A 21910-nucleotide genomic window follows, 5' to 3' on the forward strand; every position below is an offset into this window, starting at 1 on the left:
TAACCTAGTGGGGCTATATGATCCAATACAGGGTCTAGCTCAGGGGAACTCCATTTCTCCCTCATGTCTTGTTTAATTTACAGGATTACCAGTAATAAACTTTTATCCAGGTGGTTGTAAAACTTTTGGAATTTGTTCTTGGTGCCCCTCCCCCACCTTGTAATTTAGCCTTTCTGGTATGTTGGTTGCCATCAGACTATACTATCTAATCTATCTGTACTACATTTTAGAATAATTATCCACAGGTTTCAGTATGAATTTCTGGCTGAGATTCTTTAAGATGATGCCAGATACTTTATATTGTCATACCATGATTTATTTGTTCAGTTTCACTCTCTGGTGACACAGCTATAGTGCACCACACGTGTTCCCATATATTCACATAGAGTAATCCCTTGATTATCCGATGTAATAGAGTCAAAGGCATGCCTGGGTACTGTAGTGGATCTGTCTGGATAATGGACTTCTCCCCTGGCCCCCTATTGTACATACCCTGACATTGAAAGCCATTGTCAAAGGCTATTTAAGTACATCGCACAACAGTTATTCCTGGTGTTTTACAGTACTCTGTTAGGTCAAGCAGACCTATAAACCACAGACAAGCAATTACCATGGTTAAGCAAACCCATCAACCACAGACAAACAGTCACCACTGCAGGACCATACCCTGCAGTGACATGAAAAAAAAAAAAAAAAAATGGCCCAGCCAGGCGACAGTGTTCGTGCTGCCATAATTTCCACATGGATGCAAGCTTTTTGTCCAGATAAAACGGTAAAATATACAAATAATGGTTTCAAACAGCCAGCTCATAGCGTCTGGATAATGGATTGTTCAGATAATGGACATCCGGATAATTGAGGGATTACTGTATTAAATAAGATCAGAGGGCCATACTGATATCCTCTTCCTGTGTGAACAAAGAAAATTAGGATGATGAGTGTAACTCATCCCTTGAGTCTGGTGGTCTCTTTGTAGTGCTAATGAGTTTTGGAGGGTACTGGTACCATACCTCATAATGAAGGGATCACTGAAATTTATGTCTGATTCTCACTGTTTAGAAAAGTCTCCTAAGCTATGGGGAGCAGGGTGACTCAGTGGTAAGGCATGTGACTCGAAATCACGAGGTCGAGAAATTGCACTGCGCCCCTGTAGCTGCCTTGCTGGGAAGGGTAGTACTCTCCTGTAACCTTAGCAGGGCTATATGATCTATCTAGGTCTGGTTCAGGGGAATAATCCCAAATGCTATGCTTGACTATACAGTAATTGGCTGCTATAATTGATAATAAAGTAAAAAATTACATCCTCACACTGAAGGGATCATGTCTACCAGTACTCAGTAATTACTAGTACCTGTACATTCTTTCACTAATACTGTATGTGTTTTTCAGATTGATACTGGCTTGTTACTTCATGTGAGTACTGCAGGTATAGGTACTAACACAGTGAAGACAACTATGGCTGCTACCTCCCCTCCTCAACTTCCAAATGACCCAGATTTAGAAGTTAAAGTGAAGAAAGGTTGTTACCAGTTGAACTACTGTACAGTACTGACAGTTGTAGCATAGTCAGTCATCACTCAGTGTCTGAGTTGGAATGTGTGCATGGAAAAGTGCTACCATACTTTAACCCAAACAACTTTCAGTGAAACATGCTTCTGGTTCATGACTGAAGGATTAAAAACACAGAAATGCTAATCTTGAACTTCAAAGCAAATTTGTAGTGAATCATGAGCTGCTTTTAGAGAATAATAGGAGTTAGGTACATCATCACTGGCTTAATACTCGTACAGTAATGAAACAATTTAAATGAGGACTCACTGTGTATGGTATTATGTTGTATTGTGGAAAGTATTGTATTAAGATGATTTAAGTTACTGCCAACTTATCATGGAAGAAGTTTGCTCAGTGTTAGCTATGGAAAATGTATATGGAGGAGTAATGAGTACTGTATCCAGTAGTACTGTTCTGTAAAGATGACAGGAACAAGTGCAACTAGTATCAAGGAATGAATCTGATGAGTGTTGATTTTTTCTTTTAAGGTTCCTAACTTAACCCATACAATTGAAATGTATACATGAGTTTAAATGGTAGTAGTAGATTTAAACACAATTGTCTATCATATGCTGGTTTCCTTACACTGTAACTAAAACTCCTGACCCCAGTAGTATATTGAAGTGCATCTTGTTCCATATTTTACTGTGTTAATTGTGGTGAGCTAAAAAAGATAGTTGAATGAATTAGTAATTTTCTTGTAGTTTTTGTTTGATATATTACCTGTACATTTCTTGTTTCTTTAGCCTTAGAACGAGTGAGTGAAAACATCCACATCTCAGCCAATGAGCCATCCCTCGCAGTGTATCGTCTTCAGGAGCACGTACGGCGAGCACTACCTCCAACAGTCTCACGCAGACAGCATGTCACTACCCTCCATTCACAACTCCAGGGAGCATGTTATGACGTTGAATATGCACTCAGGTAGGCTCAGGAAACTTGTCAAACTGATAAAATTGCTGGAATGTGGTGATTTTTCCTTGTTGATGCTTTAATGATTAAGTCAGTGTGCTATAAATATAACCCATCTGTTGCCAGACACCTGAATGCCATAAGGAGTGGCCATAAACAGATCTCCTCCATGTCACCCAGTCCCATGTTGTTTCATTGCCCTCCCAACTGCTAACACCCTTCCTCATATATACCTGTCCATTCCATCCCTCCATCTCATTTGCAGCCTCCCCCTCCCTCTCCACCACACTCACATACACTCTCCTTGTTAGTCTCCCACTCTCCATCCACTCCACATGGCCAAACCAGCTCAGTGTATTTCTCCTTACGCTTCCTATCACATCCACATCTACACCACAACGCTCCTTCACTTCGTCATTTGTCAGTCTGTCTCTCCTTGTAACTCCACATGCACCTTTCAGATAACTCATTTCCACTGCTCTCACTCTTGACTTGTATCCTTCCAGCAAGGTCCAAGCTTCACTTCCACATGTTAGAGTTGGTATTACAATACTATCAAGCAGCAGCCTTTTTATTTCTGTGCTCACTTGCCAATTTCTTATCACTGCTTTCAGAGAGCCAGCAATGTTTTTTCCTTGTTGTACCCTCACAAGCACTTCATCCTCCAAACTTCCATTTTTACTAAACACATTACCCAAGTACTTACGTACTCACTTGATTTAGTACGGCTCTTTGGGTGTCTGCCCTTTCCTCTCTTCCTTCCATCTTCTTCTGTCTTTCGTTCTTTCATTCTCTCCTCATCCTTCTGCCTATGGGTGACTCTACACTGAGTGACAAGCCAAATGGTTTCCTGTACACCAGGAAACCATTTACCATGCTGGGTGGTAACCATATAACCAAATTATGGTGCCTGATAGTTTATTGGGTAACTAAGGGGTGCCAATCAGTTTGAGCCTGTGTAGGTTTATATCCAAGGGGTGGTTGGGGTTTATTGCTAATGTAATGCCACTCAGGGATGAGTGAGGCAGGTCACTGTCATCTTAAATGTCAGGACCAACTTGGCAAGTGCCGGGCCTCTATTCTCCTCTTGGGGCAACATAGGATTGGATGGTGGATGGATGGATGGATGTTGTTAATGAAACTGTATTTTACTACTGTTCTTTTACATTGTCATATTCACAGTTTTGATCCCTCATGGGATCTCTCCATGAAAGAGATGCCTGCAGGTTACTTTATTCATACGTATGACTCTCACTGTCTTTGTCACTTTTCTATCCTTCCTTGTTTCTCACCTTCAAACAAAGCTTTTCAGTCTTGCATGCAGCTTATGACCTCCCTCTTCCAACATTACTCCTAGTCTTACTTTCCAAAACTCTTAAATGCCTAACTTGCGAGTATGTACGGTCCTTGAAAATAGATGTATCATCTCAAAAATGTTTCTCTGTATCCAATTGCCAGTATCATATCTCATTCCTTTAGTCCTCCCTTTCATTCCAAAATTTTATTATGTACTTTATTTCTTTTACTAGTGCCATCCATCCTGTTTATGTCTGAAACTATTCTGAGAAAGGTTATACGTGCATCCTGTAATTTAGAAAGTTGTCAGTAATTCACCTTACTGGTTTCACTTTCATGCAAGATTGTCTGAAGCAGTAAACTTTCCTGCAAGGTCCACTTCACTTCTGCAGGAACCTCTTCACATCCAAACTAACCATTTTACAAATCATAATGCTGCCATGTTCTCCAGTTCTTCTTCTTCCCTCTTTAAATTCACAGTCCGTTTTTGCCATGTTTACATTGTTCAGCATCTAGTTACTGCTTGTATATATAGCAATAAAATTCACATCATTCACCTTATATCTGTCTGCAGTTCATTCTAATTTCTCCTTGTCTCTTAAACTTCATACTATAGCTGCCAAATTTTACAAGACCATACACTCTCCCATCAACCATAATTGTTTTGTTCTTATTATCATTCAGTATGTTTTCTTGTTCATTCCGTCTTTTACTCACTTACCATTCCTCGTAGATATATTGCTTTTTGCCAGCTACCTGGTATCATCAACATATTACCAGGTTAAAAGTTCCATATGTCATCTTATTGTAATTCAGATCCTTCCTGTCTTTATCAGTTTTATAACAAGGTTAATGCGTACTATTGAGTCAAATGCTGACATTTTCCAGTGCTGTTCGAACAATGAATGAAGCTGGTGAAAAGTTTACATCACTTCAGGAACTTTTGAAGAGTGCAATATTTCATCGTCAGCAACTAAAATACGAGCAGACTCGCAGGTATGTGTTGCTTTTGCAAGATTTGGGAACCTTTCCTTATATGCTGTATTTATACTTTTTATAGTGTGCATATGTATGTAATATTGGTACAGTAGTACAGTATTCATATACAGTACAGTACAGCTGCAGTAGCTATTGGTTTTGGTACATTTATTGTTCTGTGAGAGAGTCAGCTAAAGTTGATACAGTATAAGGATTACTTTTCATTGTATATTAATATTATTGTAAGCAGTTTTTGAGCACTATGATTACATACCAGTATTTGTACAGTATTACTGAATACTATTCCAACATCTTCAGTTATATCTCGAGAGATCTGATTTATGATCCTGTAAGCTGTAGGCACTTTTGTTGCTGTTTGATCAATTGTCAAAATCTCATCTCTGTTTTATTGTTTTTATATTTTACTTTCCTTCCATGTTAATTTATGTTAAGTTTCAAAAGTTAGTTGATAATGATTTGATTGAACACCAGATAATTTTCCTCAACTGTCATCTGCTTGATCAGTATTCCCTTCAACCTAACAGACTTTTGCAAGCTACTTTGGGTCAGTTCAGACAGATATAAGCTTTCTGGACATCCCTAGATGCTTGGGAGAATGGACTGAAAGTCGTCCCATCCTGGATTAAGCTCCATGGCAGGAGGATGAAGTAGACAAAACCATTAATTAGCTGAGTTATATATGCAGACAAAGAAAAGATAATAAAGCAGTTCAGATGTGAACACTGATGTTAGCAGCATTTAATTTCTTCTGCATCTCATGATGTGTGTGAACATAGCAGTCTTTTACCATCACACTCATGGTAATGGAGTTCCTATCATGCCATAAAGTGAAATTTGAAAACAACATGCAGACTATAGTGTTTGTAAAAATAAACAGTTACCAGTAGTTACTGTAAGCAACTGTTATAGTAGCTATTCATCCTTGAGGAATTGTCATTAGGAAATAACGTTACTAAGTACAGTACTGCCACCATAATCATATACAGGTACTGATAATGTAATACTACACAGTGTTTCACCAGCTGTGTGCTTCTCTCCTGATGTATAATTATTACACAGATTCAGACATAAATGAATTACATAATTTCATTTTATTTTTAAATGAGCGTTCTTTTCAATTAACATCTGCAGTATTTCACCTTCCCATGTCAGTGCTGGCTGGCATTTGTGCAAAATTAAATTTTGTTATTGTCAGTATTATTATTACTGTTATGGTGGTGATGATGATGATAATTGATGATGATGATGATGATTATAGTAAGACCTCACTGTAACAGACTAATTAGGGTCCAAACCATTCCAAAAAATGCGAAATTCCGATAAAAGCAACATCCAGACTTTCCCCTGCTAACCCGGACTTTTTCCGATATATCAGACATTGGTCCAGATCGCATGAACGTTTTTTAACCTTTTTTTTTGACTACCATTGCAGTACTGTACTGTGTTATAACTTCACTACATTAATCAAATGGTATAATCCATTCATCCATCATCCAATCCTATGTCGCCTCATGAGAAGCGTAGGAGCCCGGGGCTAGGCAAGTTGGTCCCGACATTTAAGATGAGAGTGACCAGCCTCACTCATCCCTGAGTGGCATTACGTGAGCAATACACCCCAACCATCCCTTGGATATAAACCTTCACCGGCTCAATCCGATTGGAATGCAATAATTACCCACTAAACCACCAGGCGCCAAAATTTGGTTATATGGTTACCACCCAGCATAGTAAATGGTTTCCTGGTGTACAGGAAACCATTTGGCTTGTCACTCAGTGTAGAGTCACCCACAGGCAGAAGGAAGAGGAAAGAATGGCAGAAAAGGGAGTGTAAAGTCACCCGTAGGTAGACGGACGAGGAAAGAAGGAGGGAAAGGAATAAGAAGAGGATGGAAGGAAAGAAGAATGGAGGAGAGGAAAGGGCAGACACCCAATATTTATAATAATACTGTACTGTACATTGATAAACATGTCCTTTATTTCCCGTATTGTAGTGAACATAGCTGAAGTGGTCAGGCAGTCCAGACTGCTTCTGGCTTTGTCGGACTTTTTCCGATATATAGGAATTTAGTCCAGTAGCTCATCAAGTCCGATAAAAGCAAATTCCCGTCTATTGAAGTCTGTTATATTGAGGTTTTACTGTATTATTATTATTATTACCTTTATCATTATTATTATTACTATTATTATCATCATCATCATCAACATCATCATATAGTTACACATACGAGCTTTGCACCAGCAGCTGTTTATATCTGACCTTGGGATACTGGGCTGTCCCTGTCACCCAGTGCTACTTTGCATTATTTCAGTACAGTACACCCATACCTCGATATCCGGCAGTTTTGTGTACCAGTAAGAATGTTCGGTCAGCGAGTATGTCAGATATCGAAGCAATTTTCCCCATAAAATACTGAAGAAAACCCAGAAATATGTTCCAGACCCAAACCCCAACTCTCATATACTTTTCTCAATCAATAGAGACTGACGCAGAAGCACCAGAGATAATGTTATTATCTTCATAAACAATATTGTTGCTAAAAAATGGCCCATCAAACATCACATGCAAGAGGGTAGGGTGGTGAGACGTGCTGTGTTCAACACCGCTTCAGGGCAACTAAACGGCCAGGCAGGCTGCTGGCGGTGCTCCAAGCAGGGGTGGGGGATGGGGAGGGAGACAAGCAGGGGTGTGGGAAGGAGACAAGGGGGGGGGGGTGGAGGGTGGCAGCACAGGGAATGAGGCAAGAAAGCCAAACAGCCCTGCTACCCCCCTCCCTCCAAGTCTCACTCACTCACTCACCACTCTCACTAATTCTGTCACTCACTCCCTAGTATCACTCACCTAGTCACTCACTACTCTCATTCACTCACTACTCTCTCCTACTACTCTCACTCTCTCACTCACCACACACACACACACACACACACACACACACACACACACACACACACACACACACACACACACACACACACACACACACACACACACACACGAGGGAGACAAGTGGGGTTGGGCAGGATGGGGGGATGGAGAGCGAGACAACCAAGGGTGGGGGAAGGCAAGGGGATGGAGGGAGACATGCCTGGCAGCGCTGAGTGTGGTGGATGATGGAGGAGGGACGAGGGGGGGGAGAAGAGTAGGGATGGAAGGAGGACGGGTGGACCGGCGGAGCCTCATTTCAAACTGAGGGAGAGGTGAGGTGTCGGACTAGTGAGGCGATGGACATTCAAATTGTTTGGATTGTGGGAATGTTCCTCTATTTCTTGTTTTCGGTCTAGCAGAGCACCGGTTATCGATGCACCAGATAACGGGGTATGGGTGTATACAGTGAGAGAAGTTGAGACCAGTCTAACCTAGTCCTGCCCCAGAGGCAGGACTGCATTGAACTAGGTTCAGCCTTTCGAATTTTCTCCCCAGAACTGTTATAAAACCAGTCCCAACCAGTCTGAACTGATCTAAAAAAGGGTGTAAAAAATGTGCCCATACTTAAAAAAAGCTGACATCATTTGGCTAACACTTATGTCAGGCTGTTTCATTAGCTTTCACTACTAGGATTTTCCTAAAATTTAATGATGAAATAAGAATGCTATATTATTAATGGAAACAGCATGAGAGAGGTAGTTTACAAATTTGCTAGAGTCATTGCTCAGAATAACTGCAGGACAAATATATTGGAAGAATGGTTAACTAAATTCATCCAGAGGTATGTTAGTTCTTGAAGATCAACAAACGTGAGTCACTTGTAGAGACAGATGATACAGTAAAACAGTAAACTCTCTCAGTTTTTTGGTTCTTTTAGCAGTATTTTAATGCAAGTTTTTACTATTTTGTTCTTTAGCTGCAAGTTTTTTCTCATGTATGAGGATCAGATACGGTATGTTGCATTACTAGGATGCTGATTTAGTACTACCCAGTATACATTGTTGGTAAATTGTATTTTACCTGAAAAAAGCAAAGATACTGATTATGTTTCATATGGCTACCTTACTTGAAGTTTAGATTTTATCAGTAAGTTTTGTTTAACCAGTACCCATTATTAACCCCTTCACTGTGGTGTTGACAAGGAGCCTGAGCATGGTAGTGCTGTGCAGCATGGTTGGAGCAGCTTCATAGTCCTCCCAGGAGCCAGACTTCCTCATATTTCCCCGCACCTCTCCATGGGAAGAAGAATGACAGCCTGTCTGCCAAGAGTGGAAGCCAGATCCTTTCACAGTACAGTATATGTACTGCCCTTTACCTGTAGGATGGCCCCACAGACGCAGTAGCTTACCTGTAGTTGATGGGTCTGCTCAGCCAGACAGAGAGGTGAATCAGCAACAACAGGGTTTGAACATATGCAAGATTAAGTAATCCCTCATTAATTCTCCGTAATTTAGCCAAAGCCCTTGTCAGATAATGCATTTTTTCAAATGATGCCTTACAGTTCTCTCCCCTAACTGCTGTGTAGGAGGTATAACCCCCTATGAAACCTTGTACAGGTCTTCCTGTCAGTACACAAAACCCATCTTGATACCGATTTTCTGATAGTTACCTTTATATATTTATTTAGATCTTACTCAACCATTCAATTGTCAATGCGATTTTAATGATTAAAAATACAGTATTTCCCATCATAGGCCTGTCTCATTCACACTGAATGTATGCTTAGTTACTGTCACTTAAGAATGTTGGTATTTATTAAGGGTAATACCTTAGTTAGATGCCGACATGGATATGAGTAGGTGAGTAGCTATATAAGTTATGTAACTCAAAAGAGACAGGCTGGTGCCAAATGCTTGGATATTTACGTAAACATTTTATTACTTTCCACAACAGGAGCTACAGGCACTAAGAATATTTTGTTATTAAAAGCGAGAGTGAGATGCATGGATGGATAGCAGTTTAACCAAAAGCTTATGACTAGCTATGTAAGTTACGTAATACTGTACAGTGGAGACAGGCCACCGCCAAAGGCTTGCATATACTGTATATTTAATGTACTGTAAATATTTTGTTATATTCTGCAGAAGGAGCTACTGGCACTAAAAAGGTTTTGTTACTTAATAAAAGTGAGTGAGATGTGTAGATGGATTTGAGTAGAACCAGAAGCAGGCGACTAGCTAGGAAAGTTACATAAAATGCATGCATATTTATGTAAACGTTTTATATTCCAAAAAAAGAGCTACAGGTATGTACACAGCACAAAGACAAGCAACATATGCCCCAGAAAAAGCTCAGGTATGGCAATAAAGGCCACAAACTGCATGACAACTTATCATGCACCATTACCTGACTTCCTACCTTGTGACTGAAGTGGACCAGGCAGCGGCCTTTTTTTTCACAGGCATCATTGGTGGCACGGGGATCTTACGGGGAGCAGTGGACAATTTGAAAAATTCCTTTTCCGTGTATATTGTCAGTTAATGCAGTGAAAAGCTGGTACTCTGTATTGCTTTCATTCAACCAGATACAGTATTTTGCTTTGTCAGATAATGACAGATGTCAGGTAGTGCAGTGTCAGATAAATGGGAGATTACTGTACTACCATGTGTTTTGGATATTCTCCAGTGCCTATGTCTCTAACGGGATGTACAGACGCTAACGCACACAAACATAGCCACTACAGAACTTCGACTTTCACTTATGTCATTCTTCCTACAGACACCCATTTCTTATTTGTACTTTGCCAGCATAGAGTGGGGTTACTTCTGACTATCACACTCCCTCTAAAGGTCCTGCAATGGACCTGATATGTATTGGTAGAGTCCACCAAGCCTACTAGTAAGCAGGTGAAGCCCTAGTCGTGGTCTACCAGATCGAGAATACACATACTGTACTCGTCAACCAAGAACTGAATTCTTACAGCTGTAAGCAAACAGTGACATTTGTTGATAACGCTTCTAGAAAAGTGAGCAAGTATCCCATTCAGAGTATCACCTCATGGTGTTAATAATCATTTCATAAAACAGAATAGAGTTCACCTTATTGAAAAGGTCAAACTGACTCCATTAACTCATTAATATGGCAATGCTGCTTTTTAGTTTATTCTTGGTACCTTTAGATGATTCTGTGCAGCTCAGGAGAGACCTGAAATAGTGAAGGGGTTAATATTTGGTAATTTCGTAAAATATAATAGAGTTCACCATATTGAAAAGGTCAAAGTGACTCCATTAACTTATTAATATGGTGATGCTCCTTATTAGTTTATTCTTGGTACCTTTAGATGATTCTGTGCAGCTTAGGAGAAACCTGAAATAGTGAAGCGGTTAATATTTGGTAATTTCGTAAAATACATTCTATCACATATGCTTTTCTTTTAATTTGTAGCTTTATTTTGGTATTATATTCTGTCTTCTCCACTAGCTGTCTTCCCCAACACTTTCTCATCATAAGAGGTGTGAACAGTGCAGTGTATTATGGAGTTACTTGACTATTATTTTACAGAACCAAAAATAATCTGTAGACTTCTTTGAGCCCAGTCCATAATATTGAAACTGTATACTATGTGTATGTGTATATACAGGTAAACCCCGGTCTAACGATGCAATTGGTTAGGTAAAAACCCATCGTTAGGCAGGATATCATGTATCGGAGTAGTTTTAACATGTAAGGTAATGGGATGTGTTTTTCACCCTTGGGTTTACCCCCCGACCAAGTCCAAAACTCACCCTAATGAGCCCAAAAACATACTTGAAGCCAATCTAAATGGCCTAACAGCTGTAAAAGAAGCTAACCTAAGCCTAACACCTGTAAATAACTCACTAAAACCAGCAACTAAAATCTGAAAATCATCAAATATAAGTCGAAAAAATCAACCTCAGTAAACTGTACCCCAAAGTGACAATATTCACCCCACCTATGACTAAAACACATTAATCTAAGTCTAGAAACTGTTTATAAATCAACCTAAACACACAATTTTATTCAAAAAAAAAAAAAAAAAAAAAAAAAAAAAAAAAGCCCATTGTTAAACCCAGGTTTGGCCATCGTTAGGTGGCATATGGTGGTATTTCTACCTCCATCGTTAAGCCAGGGTATCGCATCTAGGGGTATCGTATATCGGGGTATTACTGCGTATGTACATGTGTATATGTACAGTATATATGTATATATATATATATATATATATATATATATATATATACTATATATATGCAGTATATTTACTGTATAATGTTTATAAAGTGGCTACTGTAAACTTTGAAAAAAGTAAGACCTGTGTTGTGCTAACAGGTTAGAATTTTTGCTTTTATATTAACTGGATTTTTTAAATGTAGGAAATACATAACATTATCTGTGTGTATAAGAACACAAAATGAGAGTTGGGTTGGATTTGTTAACTCAGCAAGTGGATAATGGAAAGTTTTCAGTGAATCTTAGTAAAGTCTTGAAAAGTGGCCTGTTTTCGTTTAATGATTGTTATGTTATTTTCTTCAGTTCCTCCAACCTGCCCCCCATTTGAACTCTTTATATATTCGGGCACGTCCACACATGCTCTCGAACATATGTTGGCAACATGTTCAGGAACATGTTTGCAGCATTATTTGGACAGATGTATGCAAACATGTTTCGGTGCAGCATCGAACAGTGGCAGCAGGGGCAATGGGATATGTGTGTCCATAATAGGCAGCTGAGACTTCATCATGGTGTTGCCAGTATGATCTGGACGCTACTGTTCCCGACATGTTTGTAGCATGTTTGTTACTGTGTTGCTTACATGTTGCCAGCACTCATTCGAGCACGTGTGGATGCGCCCTTACTGGTACAGTACTATTAGTGTGATATCAATATTATCTTGGTGCAGATAGGGAGAGAACAGCTTCATTTTCTCTTTTTTATCACAGAAACCAATATAAAGGGGAGTGGGACCAGAACCTTAATTCCCTTGGTATTCATGCAGGGAAACCCACCAGACTTGGGGTTTAGGTGCATTTTGATACATGATTTCATAATTTTTTTTCACAGCTTCTCAAAAGCCTTTGAAAATCTTTGTTCCATCAGTGGGCTGTGCCATTCACATGGTTCATGTGATATGTTAGGTAGAACTTTTAGCTGCATTTTTTATGTACTTCATCTGTTCATTACTATTTTTCATCAGTTCTCTTCTAAATATACAATACAGTATTTTTCTCCATTTTGGAAAAGAACTTTGATTCATTCACATCATATGATAATTTCTTGACAGTAGAAGTGTGAATAAAAACAAGAGAGTAATTGAATAAGAAACTTTTCTTCACTGCGGGTGAGTGCTGAGCAAGGAGTGTGCAGAGCATAGGGCAGCTACGGGACTGAGGGGTCTTCCAGCATTCTGGCAGGGTTGGACACAGTTTGCATCATCGGGTAACCATTGGGTTAATTGTATCATGCTCTTTCCTTTCAGACACCAAAATATTGCTTTTACTCATGATCACCTTTAGTTTTATTCTGCATACCATTTCACACCAGTGTAAAATCACAAGTGTTAGAGTTATCCATTGGAGTTAACAGGGTTATGGTAGATTTGCTGTTCAGAGGATCAGGTGCTTTCTTTCCTCATCTTCAAAATAAAATGTTCATAGCCTTTGGATTAAGTTGCAAAGTATCATTTGTGTATGTACAGTATACTGGTAAATGTACCGGTATCTTGGTTGTGGAGTGGTTACTTGAGGGAGGGGGGGAATACCTTTTCTTACTTATACATTTGCAAAGAGTTAGTTGCAAGTTATGCTGACATGTGGCCTCTGGGAAGTCTACCGAAGTAAAAAAAAAAAAAAAAAAGTTAGTTACTGATTTGTGTGCCAAGGGAGACAGCTATTGGAAGGCAAGAGCACGGAACAGTTGCCTCATTTACCGTTCTCTCTTGCATGTTTCAGACCAAAATAGCTACTATCTGACCATTTAGTTGCACCCAGATTGTATAATGTAAGTAAGACTCATTATTTTTATTTCTCAGGTTTCATTTGCATACCTTGTCCATTGAGCTTGTTTCCTTATTTCATTTTTGCTCTTAGTTTGTTTTGCTTCCTCTTGTGGCCCTCAGTGCAGCCAGACCCATCAGTCTCATGTGGTCTGAAGTGTTTTGAATTTTATTTTAACATATCTTTTGGTAAGTTCCATTTCTTTATATATATATAAAATGCATTTTTGCAAATGATTCTCCATACTAGTATAGTTATTCTCTTTTAATGTTACTTACAGTAATGTTTATAATGTATAGTATTTCCATCCCTAATTAGCATTTAGTACTTTATTTGTTAGTGAATGTCCCAAATTATTATGATTATTAACTATAACATTTGATTGTGTTCAGGAGATATACTCATCACAGCTTTAAAAACAAATATATATTTGTTTACTTTTACAAGTAGTTCAAGGCTGTAGTTACTAATACACATTTGCTATGATGGTCTGCAATCTTTATTGGTCTGATGCATTGCTGAAAAAGAAAAAAAAATCATAGTAAGTGCTGTGTCATTCTTTGTTTGTAATACACAGTTCTTTTAAGAGTATGCCTTCTGTATGCACCATCTTAATGATGTACTGTATATACATCAGTATTGCAAGATGAAAACCTTGGTATGAATTCCAGGAGCAACCTTTAAAGTTGCTGTTTGTGTTTTTATGGGTATTTTTTCACCAGATTGTGAACTCCAGTGTTGCACTTCAGCATTAGTTCAGTGATGCACTTTAGATAGTTGAATGTTCCTGTCCCCGTTCTCCTTGTGACATTTTGTTATTTCTGAGCGAGTACACACTGAATTCATTTAACCCCTTCTGTCTAATGACCTATCGTTTATTTTATTCCTCGTGTCTCCAAAATGTCATGGATCTAACGATAGACTTATCATACTGTTAGAGTTAGATATATCCTTCATTAATTCCTTCAGTGCAAGAGATATTTCCTTGCGTCAATAAAGTTGTATGGAGGCGCGAAGAATAACTTTTAAAATGTCACCAGATTCAAGGGGTTAAGATGCAAAGCTTACAAATGTGTTTACTTACACAATACTGTAATTATCACAGCTTTGCTCACAGTTTCCAAAAATAACAGAAATCTGAAACCAGTCATAGATTTTATAAGCATTTATCAACATACATAAAACCTTACAGCATATGACATTTTCCATACAGTGTTTATTTCTTTATTCAAGAATTATTGTTATTACCATTTTGTACAACAGTCTGTTTTGTGCTTTAAAAGTATTTCTAATAATTTTTTTTCTCTCTCTCCTTCTCTGTGTCATGGCTGGCGAGTGCAGAAAACAGCGAGAGCCGAGCATGTACAAGCGACTTTCCTCCCATATCACGTCAATTGACTTTCCGGACCTTCCGGACCTCCTAGTACCAGATGCCTTCAGGGAGACTGCATCCCGGGTGGAATCAGCCCTCCAGCATGCACGCACCTCCTATGAGACCCATACCCGCAAGGACAGATCTAAAGACTCGGAAGACAAACCTCAAGAAACGGAGGAGGAAGAAGAAGAAGAGACTGGAGGAGGTGAAAGCAGCAAGGAAAACAGTGATAACCTGACTTAGCACTATCCCTGCTAGACTCCTTGTGATTTGTGTTTCGTGTCTTCATTAGAGGTGCTTGTTATTTATGTGTAGTTACCCTGATTTACATGTAGCTAAAAGTAAAACTAGTAAACTTTGGTACTAACAAGCAGTTGCCAATTTTATCATGAGCTTGTCCCCCAGTGTGTTATTCCAGCTGGGAAGTGGGATTTTGTGAAATATTTGCAGTGGTTTGAGAATATGACACTCTCCAACATTCTCTGTGTTGTATGTGAATGTACCCATAAAATTTCCAGTTGTTTGTGACTAATATTAAGTTAACATGTTAATGCTCAGATATGTGCTCTGTAACAGGATACTATTGCATAATGTGCAACTGCATTTTTGTAATTTTAGTTAAAACCATTCCTTGTTGCTGCCCCTTACCTGCCGTGATCCATTCGTTTGCTCACTTCTGTGCAGTATAGTATGTCCAACACAATTGCACAGTAGTGTAGGTTGGACAAAGCTGGAGGGGAAGATGTAAAATGGAGTGTCTTGTGAGAAGTTACCTATGAAGTGCCTTTGAGGGGACAGCTGAATAAATGATGAATGTGGTGTGGAGGTTTATGTACTGAGAAGCCTTAAGAGAATTGCTTTGAGAGAGATTGACTAAAAAGGTGTATGAGAGGTGACTGGAAGAAGGGATAGCAAGGTCAAGTACAAGATGGAGGGAGTTTGTGACAAAAATGGTGTTGCATGAAAAGTGCTTAAGTGAATTGGAACATTTTTTTTTGTTTTTTTGTTCCCCAAGACTGCTCATTGTAGTATGCAGTGCCAGGCAATAAACAGAGAGCTCTTTCATCCAAGCCCCTTTTTAAAGATAATAATATGCACCACCTTGGCAAACCATTTGTATGATTAATGGGGCATTTTTTTGATGCCTGAAAATGAAGCTCCTAAAGAAATTTCCCCACTCTTGTCTGATACTTTTATGCATTGTTTTTGTACCATAAAGTCATCATCATCATCATCATCATCCAGACCTCCTTTCCCACCCTAGAGCAGGGTGATGAGTTACAAGGTCCAGACAGCAAAAGTTTGCCCTTTTATGCATTGTTTTTATACCATAAAGTCATCATCATCATCATCTGGACCTCCTTTCCCACCCTAGGGCAGGGTGATGAGTTACTAGGTCCAGACAGCCAAAGTTTACCCAGCTCAATTGGCCATGCTACCATTCACACATCATTCAAGCCCTCAAAATTCTGGCTTCATCATATAGGCTGAAAACAAATTTCACCATTGTCATATTTTTGAAGAGTATTATAACGAAGAAAAAGGGAAGATTTGTTTGAATGTTACCATCAATACGAATTGTAGATGAGGATAATGGCATATAATCACAATGGTTCTGCCAATATTAAGTACTACGCCATCATTGATGGTAATTGTATCTGTATTGTATTTTTTTATTGTTCTTAGCATTTATTTAAACATTCTTCCATTCGATGCAACATAAAGAAATGAACGGTTTTGTGCTTTTCAAGCTGACTGAATAATTGCACTTCTTTTCAGTTAGGCCTTCATTAGTAGTTTAATATGTGTAGTTCAACAATACTACTTATCCAGTTCATCTTTAACCCTTAACCACTGGGTGTCAGTTGGAGCTGTCAAGAAATCAGTGGCCGGGCAGCACCGGGTGTCGATCGGAACTGCGCTTGTTTTCGTGCCGCAGTTTGAAATGGCCACCATTTGATTTCATCACCAATAGCTAGTGAGGGACTCTCATCAGCCGAACCAACCATACCTCAGTTGTCTCCGTGACTTTGCTAGGTGTAAGATGATTTTTTTCTTAACCCTTCTTGTCCGATTCCTTTCCTGTCTCGCGTGGACTTTTGCCTCATCCACCCCTGCCAAGCCTGTATTCCAAGGATACTAGGAAAAGACTCTGCGACAGTGCCATAGGGCATGCCTTGGACAACACTGTGTCTAGTTTATCTAGTAATGGAGAAATTATCACACTGAGAGCGAAGCCAAAAGCAGGACTGTGTGCTAACACAAATATAGCTTACCTCTTGTGCCAAAAAGTACTTCTCTTCGTTATGTCATTACTCATCAGTGCGACAACCAACAGACTTGGAGATACTTTGATTCACAAGAAGAAGAGTTGCTGAGAAGAATGGTCTTTAATTTGTTTCCCTAACTGCTATAGTTTGCGAGATATTAAGGTTTGAAAACAGGCTATTTTCGGAAAAATTCCGGTAGTGAGAGAACAACGGCTCTCTAAATAGCCCGGCATGGAAGGGTTAATGTAACAGTAAGAACAACTAGTCCTATATTACCCTCTTCAGGGCATATTGGCTCAAAGCGATGTTTTGGTAATGAAGGTTGATGATGCTTTCCTATGTAGCTCAGTGGATCATGCTTTTTAATATCATTTTAATGAGACATTTCTTTTTCATCCAAGATTGCCATATGGTTTTTGGGCCCATTATCATTTGAAATAGTTGGATGTGACCTTCATCTAATATTCTCACTTTTTCAGTGCACTCTTAACTTTCTAAATCAGACTCTTTTCGTACTACTGGTAATAAAACATCTTCTTGCAGCCTCGGTACTAACTTATTCCCAATTGAAGATCTTCATGTATAATACTACATTACCATAATGTATGATAATTATAGTTGTCTGAATGTCATCAGAAAAAATTCATATTGTAAGAAATCAACCATCATTTGCAAGTACAGAACATAAGGAGTAACTTTACACGTTCCTACTCATGAAACACAGCTTTCAATTCAGAATAAGTGGCACTGCCTCCTCATAAATAATCCCCCACCATTATTTTTATTGTTTCAGTATTTAAAGTTTGACAGTAAGGAAAAGCACAAAGTAGAGTAACCACTTGGAAAGAATAATCACACTGAAATACATCTACAGCATGTTTAAAGTAATTTTGAGAATGAACATCAAGTGTTCCATAGACAGATGCTGTACAGTACAGTACTGTGCCTATTTAAGTTACTGTAGTGTATTAAACCAGATGGCAGATGACCTATCTTTGTACTGTTTGATATGCAAGTGAGTTATTTCTCAGCCCAACACTATGTAGTCATATTGCAGTATGATTTTATGTAAGTATATTCAGGTATTGTTTGTCATTGTGAAAGCTTACCTACAGCTTCACTTGGGGAAGTACTGTATTATGGGTTTGCATCTTTAAATGCTGAAAGTTATTATTCATTCTACTTTTTAGTAAAGGATATTGTAGTAAGAGCTCTTCTCAGTACAAGTTTTGTTAGTCCAATATCATATGCTATCCCTGTGATCTTAATTACGTAATTTTGTAGTACGGTACACAGTTTCATCGTAAGTTTGCTACTTCTTATTTATATTGAAATATCATTATAAATCATCCTAAGCCTATTCCTAATCTAATTTACTCGTGATACTGTATTTTTTCTAAATCATCCTAAGCCTATTCCTAATCTAATTTACTCATGATACTGTATTTTTTCTTTACAGTTTTATGTATGCATCATGTATTGCAGAGTAGTAGCTGTTCAACATTATTGTACAATAAAGCCGCAGTGTACTTGTTCAGTGGTATGATTTCCAGTCATTTGATATTTAGGACTCCAGTAGAGTTGGAACTGTTTTAAGATACACATCTGATTTAAACTGTATTTATATCAAGTCTTGAGCCAGATTAATCAGTGTAATATCTATCTATCTATCGCCAGACGCCTCAATCCCGTACGGGGTGGCCATAAACAAATAGCCTCCATGTCGCCCTGTCCCCTGCCATTTCACTGCCCTGCTCCCAACTCACACCCCCCTCCCTCATATACCTCTCCACCCCATCCCTCCATCTCATCCACGGCCTCCCCCTCCTTCTCCCCCCCTCCACCTCACTCACATACACTCTCCTCGTCAGTCTCTCACCCTCCATCCTCTTCATGTGGCCAACCACCTCAGTGTGTTCCTCCTAATGCATCCACATCCACACCAAAACGCTTCTTTATATCCTCATTTGTCAGCTTGTCTCTCCATGTGATGCCACATGCTCCTCTTAAATAACTCATTTCCACTGCTCTCACTTTTGACTTGTGTCCTTCCAACAACATCCAAGCTTCACTTCCATACATTAGAGTTGGTATCACAATACTGTCATGTAGTAACTTTTTCACTTCCATGCTCACTTCCCTGTTTCTTATCATTGCATTCAAGGAACCAGCAACCTTTCTTCCTTGTTGTAGCTTTTCAAGCACTTCACCCTCCAAACTTCCATCCTTACTCATCACACTACCCAAGTACTTAAACATACTCACATTTTCTATTTCCTCACCATCCAACCTCACTGTACATTCAGTGACTTCACCTCTCTCAAAGACCATCATTTTGCTCTTCCCTGTATTCACCTTTAAATTCCATTTCTTACACACTCTCCCAAACTCGCCCACCAAGCCTTGCATCTCCCCTTCATCTTCACGCAACAACACAGTATCATCTGCAAACAACAGTACAGGGAGTTTCCAAACACTACCCTCTTTCACCAGGGCCACTCCAACATCCACTACCCTACCTTGTACCTCTTTTATTACCCCATCCATGTACAGATTGAACAACCATGGAGAAAACACATCCCTGTTTCAACCCAACCTTCAAAGAGAAAAATTCACTCAGTTCACCATCCACACGCACTGCAGCCTTAGCACCATCATGCATACTCTTCACAGCATTCAACAACTTCCCATCTACTCCATAAATTCTTAATATTTTCCTCAATCCTTGTCTATCCACCGTGTCATATGCTTTCTCCAAATCCATGAAAACCGCATACAACTTTTTTCCCTTCTCTAGAAACTTTTCCACTAAAGATCTAAGAATGAATATCTGATCTACACACTCTCTTCCCTTCCTAAAGCCTCCCTGTTCTTCTCCAACTAATTCCTCTGTTCTTTCCCTAGCTCTGTCAATAAGTATCCTGCCATACACTTTTCCTATTACACTAAGAAGACAAATGCCCCTATGATTACCACACACTTCTTTTTCCTCTTTTCCTTTGTACAAGGGAATAATTATACCAAACATCCAATCCTCCGGTACTGCTGACAAATACTCCAGATATTGCTTCTTTTGAATTTGATGAAATTACTGACTATTGATTGGAGCAACATAATGCTATACTGTATATGAAATCCCTTAATCAAAGCCACAGTGGGTTAGTGGCTATCCTGTTTGCTTACCATTCTGTGTTTACGCTGGAGAATCAGACCTTTAACCCCTTTACTGCCCATGTCCCTAGTATGGGATGGAACTGGACATTTTCAAAATTTAATAAAGAAGGGAACCCCGAGGTAGGGACCTATGAGCTTCGTGATTATGAGCCGACAGGCGGAGGGCAGTATGCCTAGCACCCTTACAGCAAAATTCCTTGCATAGGAACGCTGGGAGCTAAGGGGTTAATCACTGACAAATCTGCCAGTTTCTTTAACCCCTTTGCACCCCATGTCCACAGTATTGGACATAACTGGGCATTTTCAAAATTCAATAAAGAAGGGAATCCTGGGGTAGGGACTTATGAATTTCACGACTATGAGCTGACAGGCGGAGGGCAGTACACCTAGCACTCTTCCAGCAAAATCCCTCACACAGGAACTCTGGGAACTAAGGGGTTAAAATGAGTATTAGTTTCATGTCCTTTCATATGTTTTAACCCAGGCAGTACATATGGATAACATATACAGATTCTAACACATACAAACTTAGTCAGGATAACACATCCACTTTCCAACATGCCACTCTAACTAAAGACACCCTTTGCTGCTTCATACATGGCCAGCATGAAGAAGGATCAATTTTATCTACCACTTGTCCTCTTCAAGAGATAAGGTCCTGTAGTGGACCTCATACAGTGATACAGATACATTTCTCATATTTTAATAATTCTAGCAATAACTTCTACATGGAATGATAAATAGGAAAATTAGTAGATTCAGTTATTTTTTATCCAGGCAAAACTCTGGGGCATGAGTGGTTAACCATGGGTTTCGCTGCATCTTAGGGGAGGCCACAGAAGCAGTGCTCCTATGTTTAGGAGGAAAAATGTATCAGAATGGCACCAAGGGAATGCTAAAGATCACAGTCTGTGTCCAAATACAGTGAATGAGCAGGCTCATGTGTAGTCATTTGGTCAGACAACACTTCCATTATGCATGAGTTTGCCACCTGAGATTTCCCCCTAAAATTTGAGCTGCAAAGGCAAGGATTTTTAACTACGAAGTGGAACCAACACAAACATCGACCATGTTATTGTGCATCCATGACTTTCAAAGCCCATGTGAACAGTGGTTGAATGCACTTATTCTTACAGGCTTCCCGTTTTTCTACTCATTATATTCTCCTCCAGCCAGCAATTTCCAGCATGATAGAGGAACTGTGACTCCCTTGGTATGTCACTTTTCAAAGATCTCTGTGAATTGTATGCTTCATTATCAGTGTGGCACTCTTCACCCAGTCACAGTAAAATTCACTTTCTTCATATGCATTTGCATAACTCTGATATTTATACCTGATTATGGTACCTATATTTGTAGGTCATCTAATTAGATATTTCTCGCATATTCATCTCAGTGTATTCTTCCTATTTACTGCTTAGTTATAGTTCATTTGAGATCACTTATAGCAACACTG

The 21910-nt window shown here is 39.2% G+C and overlaps 1 protein-coding gene across 3 annotated transcripts; it reads left to right on the forward strand.

Moving 5' to 3' along the window:
• Nucleotides 1-1401: 1401 nt before the first annotated feature.
• LOC145398924 (BLOC-1-related complex subunit 8 homolog) lies at nt 1402-16102 on the forward strand. 3 transcript variants are annotated; one of them, XM_080271659.1, is made up of 5 exons: nt 1402-1519; nt 2298-2475; nt 4648-4755; nt 13591-13639; nt 14977-15110. In XM_080271659.1, exons 1-4 carry the CDS (start codon nt 1456-1458, stop codon nt 13598-13600), a joined length of 360 nt encoding a protein of 119 aa, XP_080127785.1. In that variant the 5' UTR covers nt 1402-1455; the 3' UTR covers nt 13601-13639; nt 14977-15110. The 3 variants fall into 3 exon arrangements, with proteins under 3 accessions (XP_080127785.1, XP_080127783.1, XP_080127784.1); XM_080271657.1 differs by lacking the exon at nt 13591-13639 and having other exon boundaries at nt 14977-16102; XM_080271658.1 differs by lacking the exons at nt 13591-13639; nt 14977-15110 and adding an exon at nt 9766-9838.
• The last annotated feature ends 5808 nt before the right edge of the window (nt 16103-21910 follow it).

This window comes from Coenobita brevimanus, chromosome 47 (assembly GCF_032717465.1).
Source record: "Coenobita brevimanus isolate Jiangsu-jjx chromosome 47, ASM3271746v2, whole genome shotgun sequence".
Taxonomy (NCBI): Eukaryota; Metazoa; Arthropoda; class Malacostraca; order Decapoda; family Coenobitidae; genus Coenobita; species Coenobita brevimanus.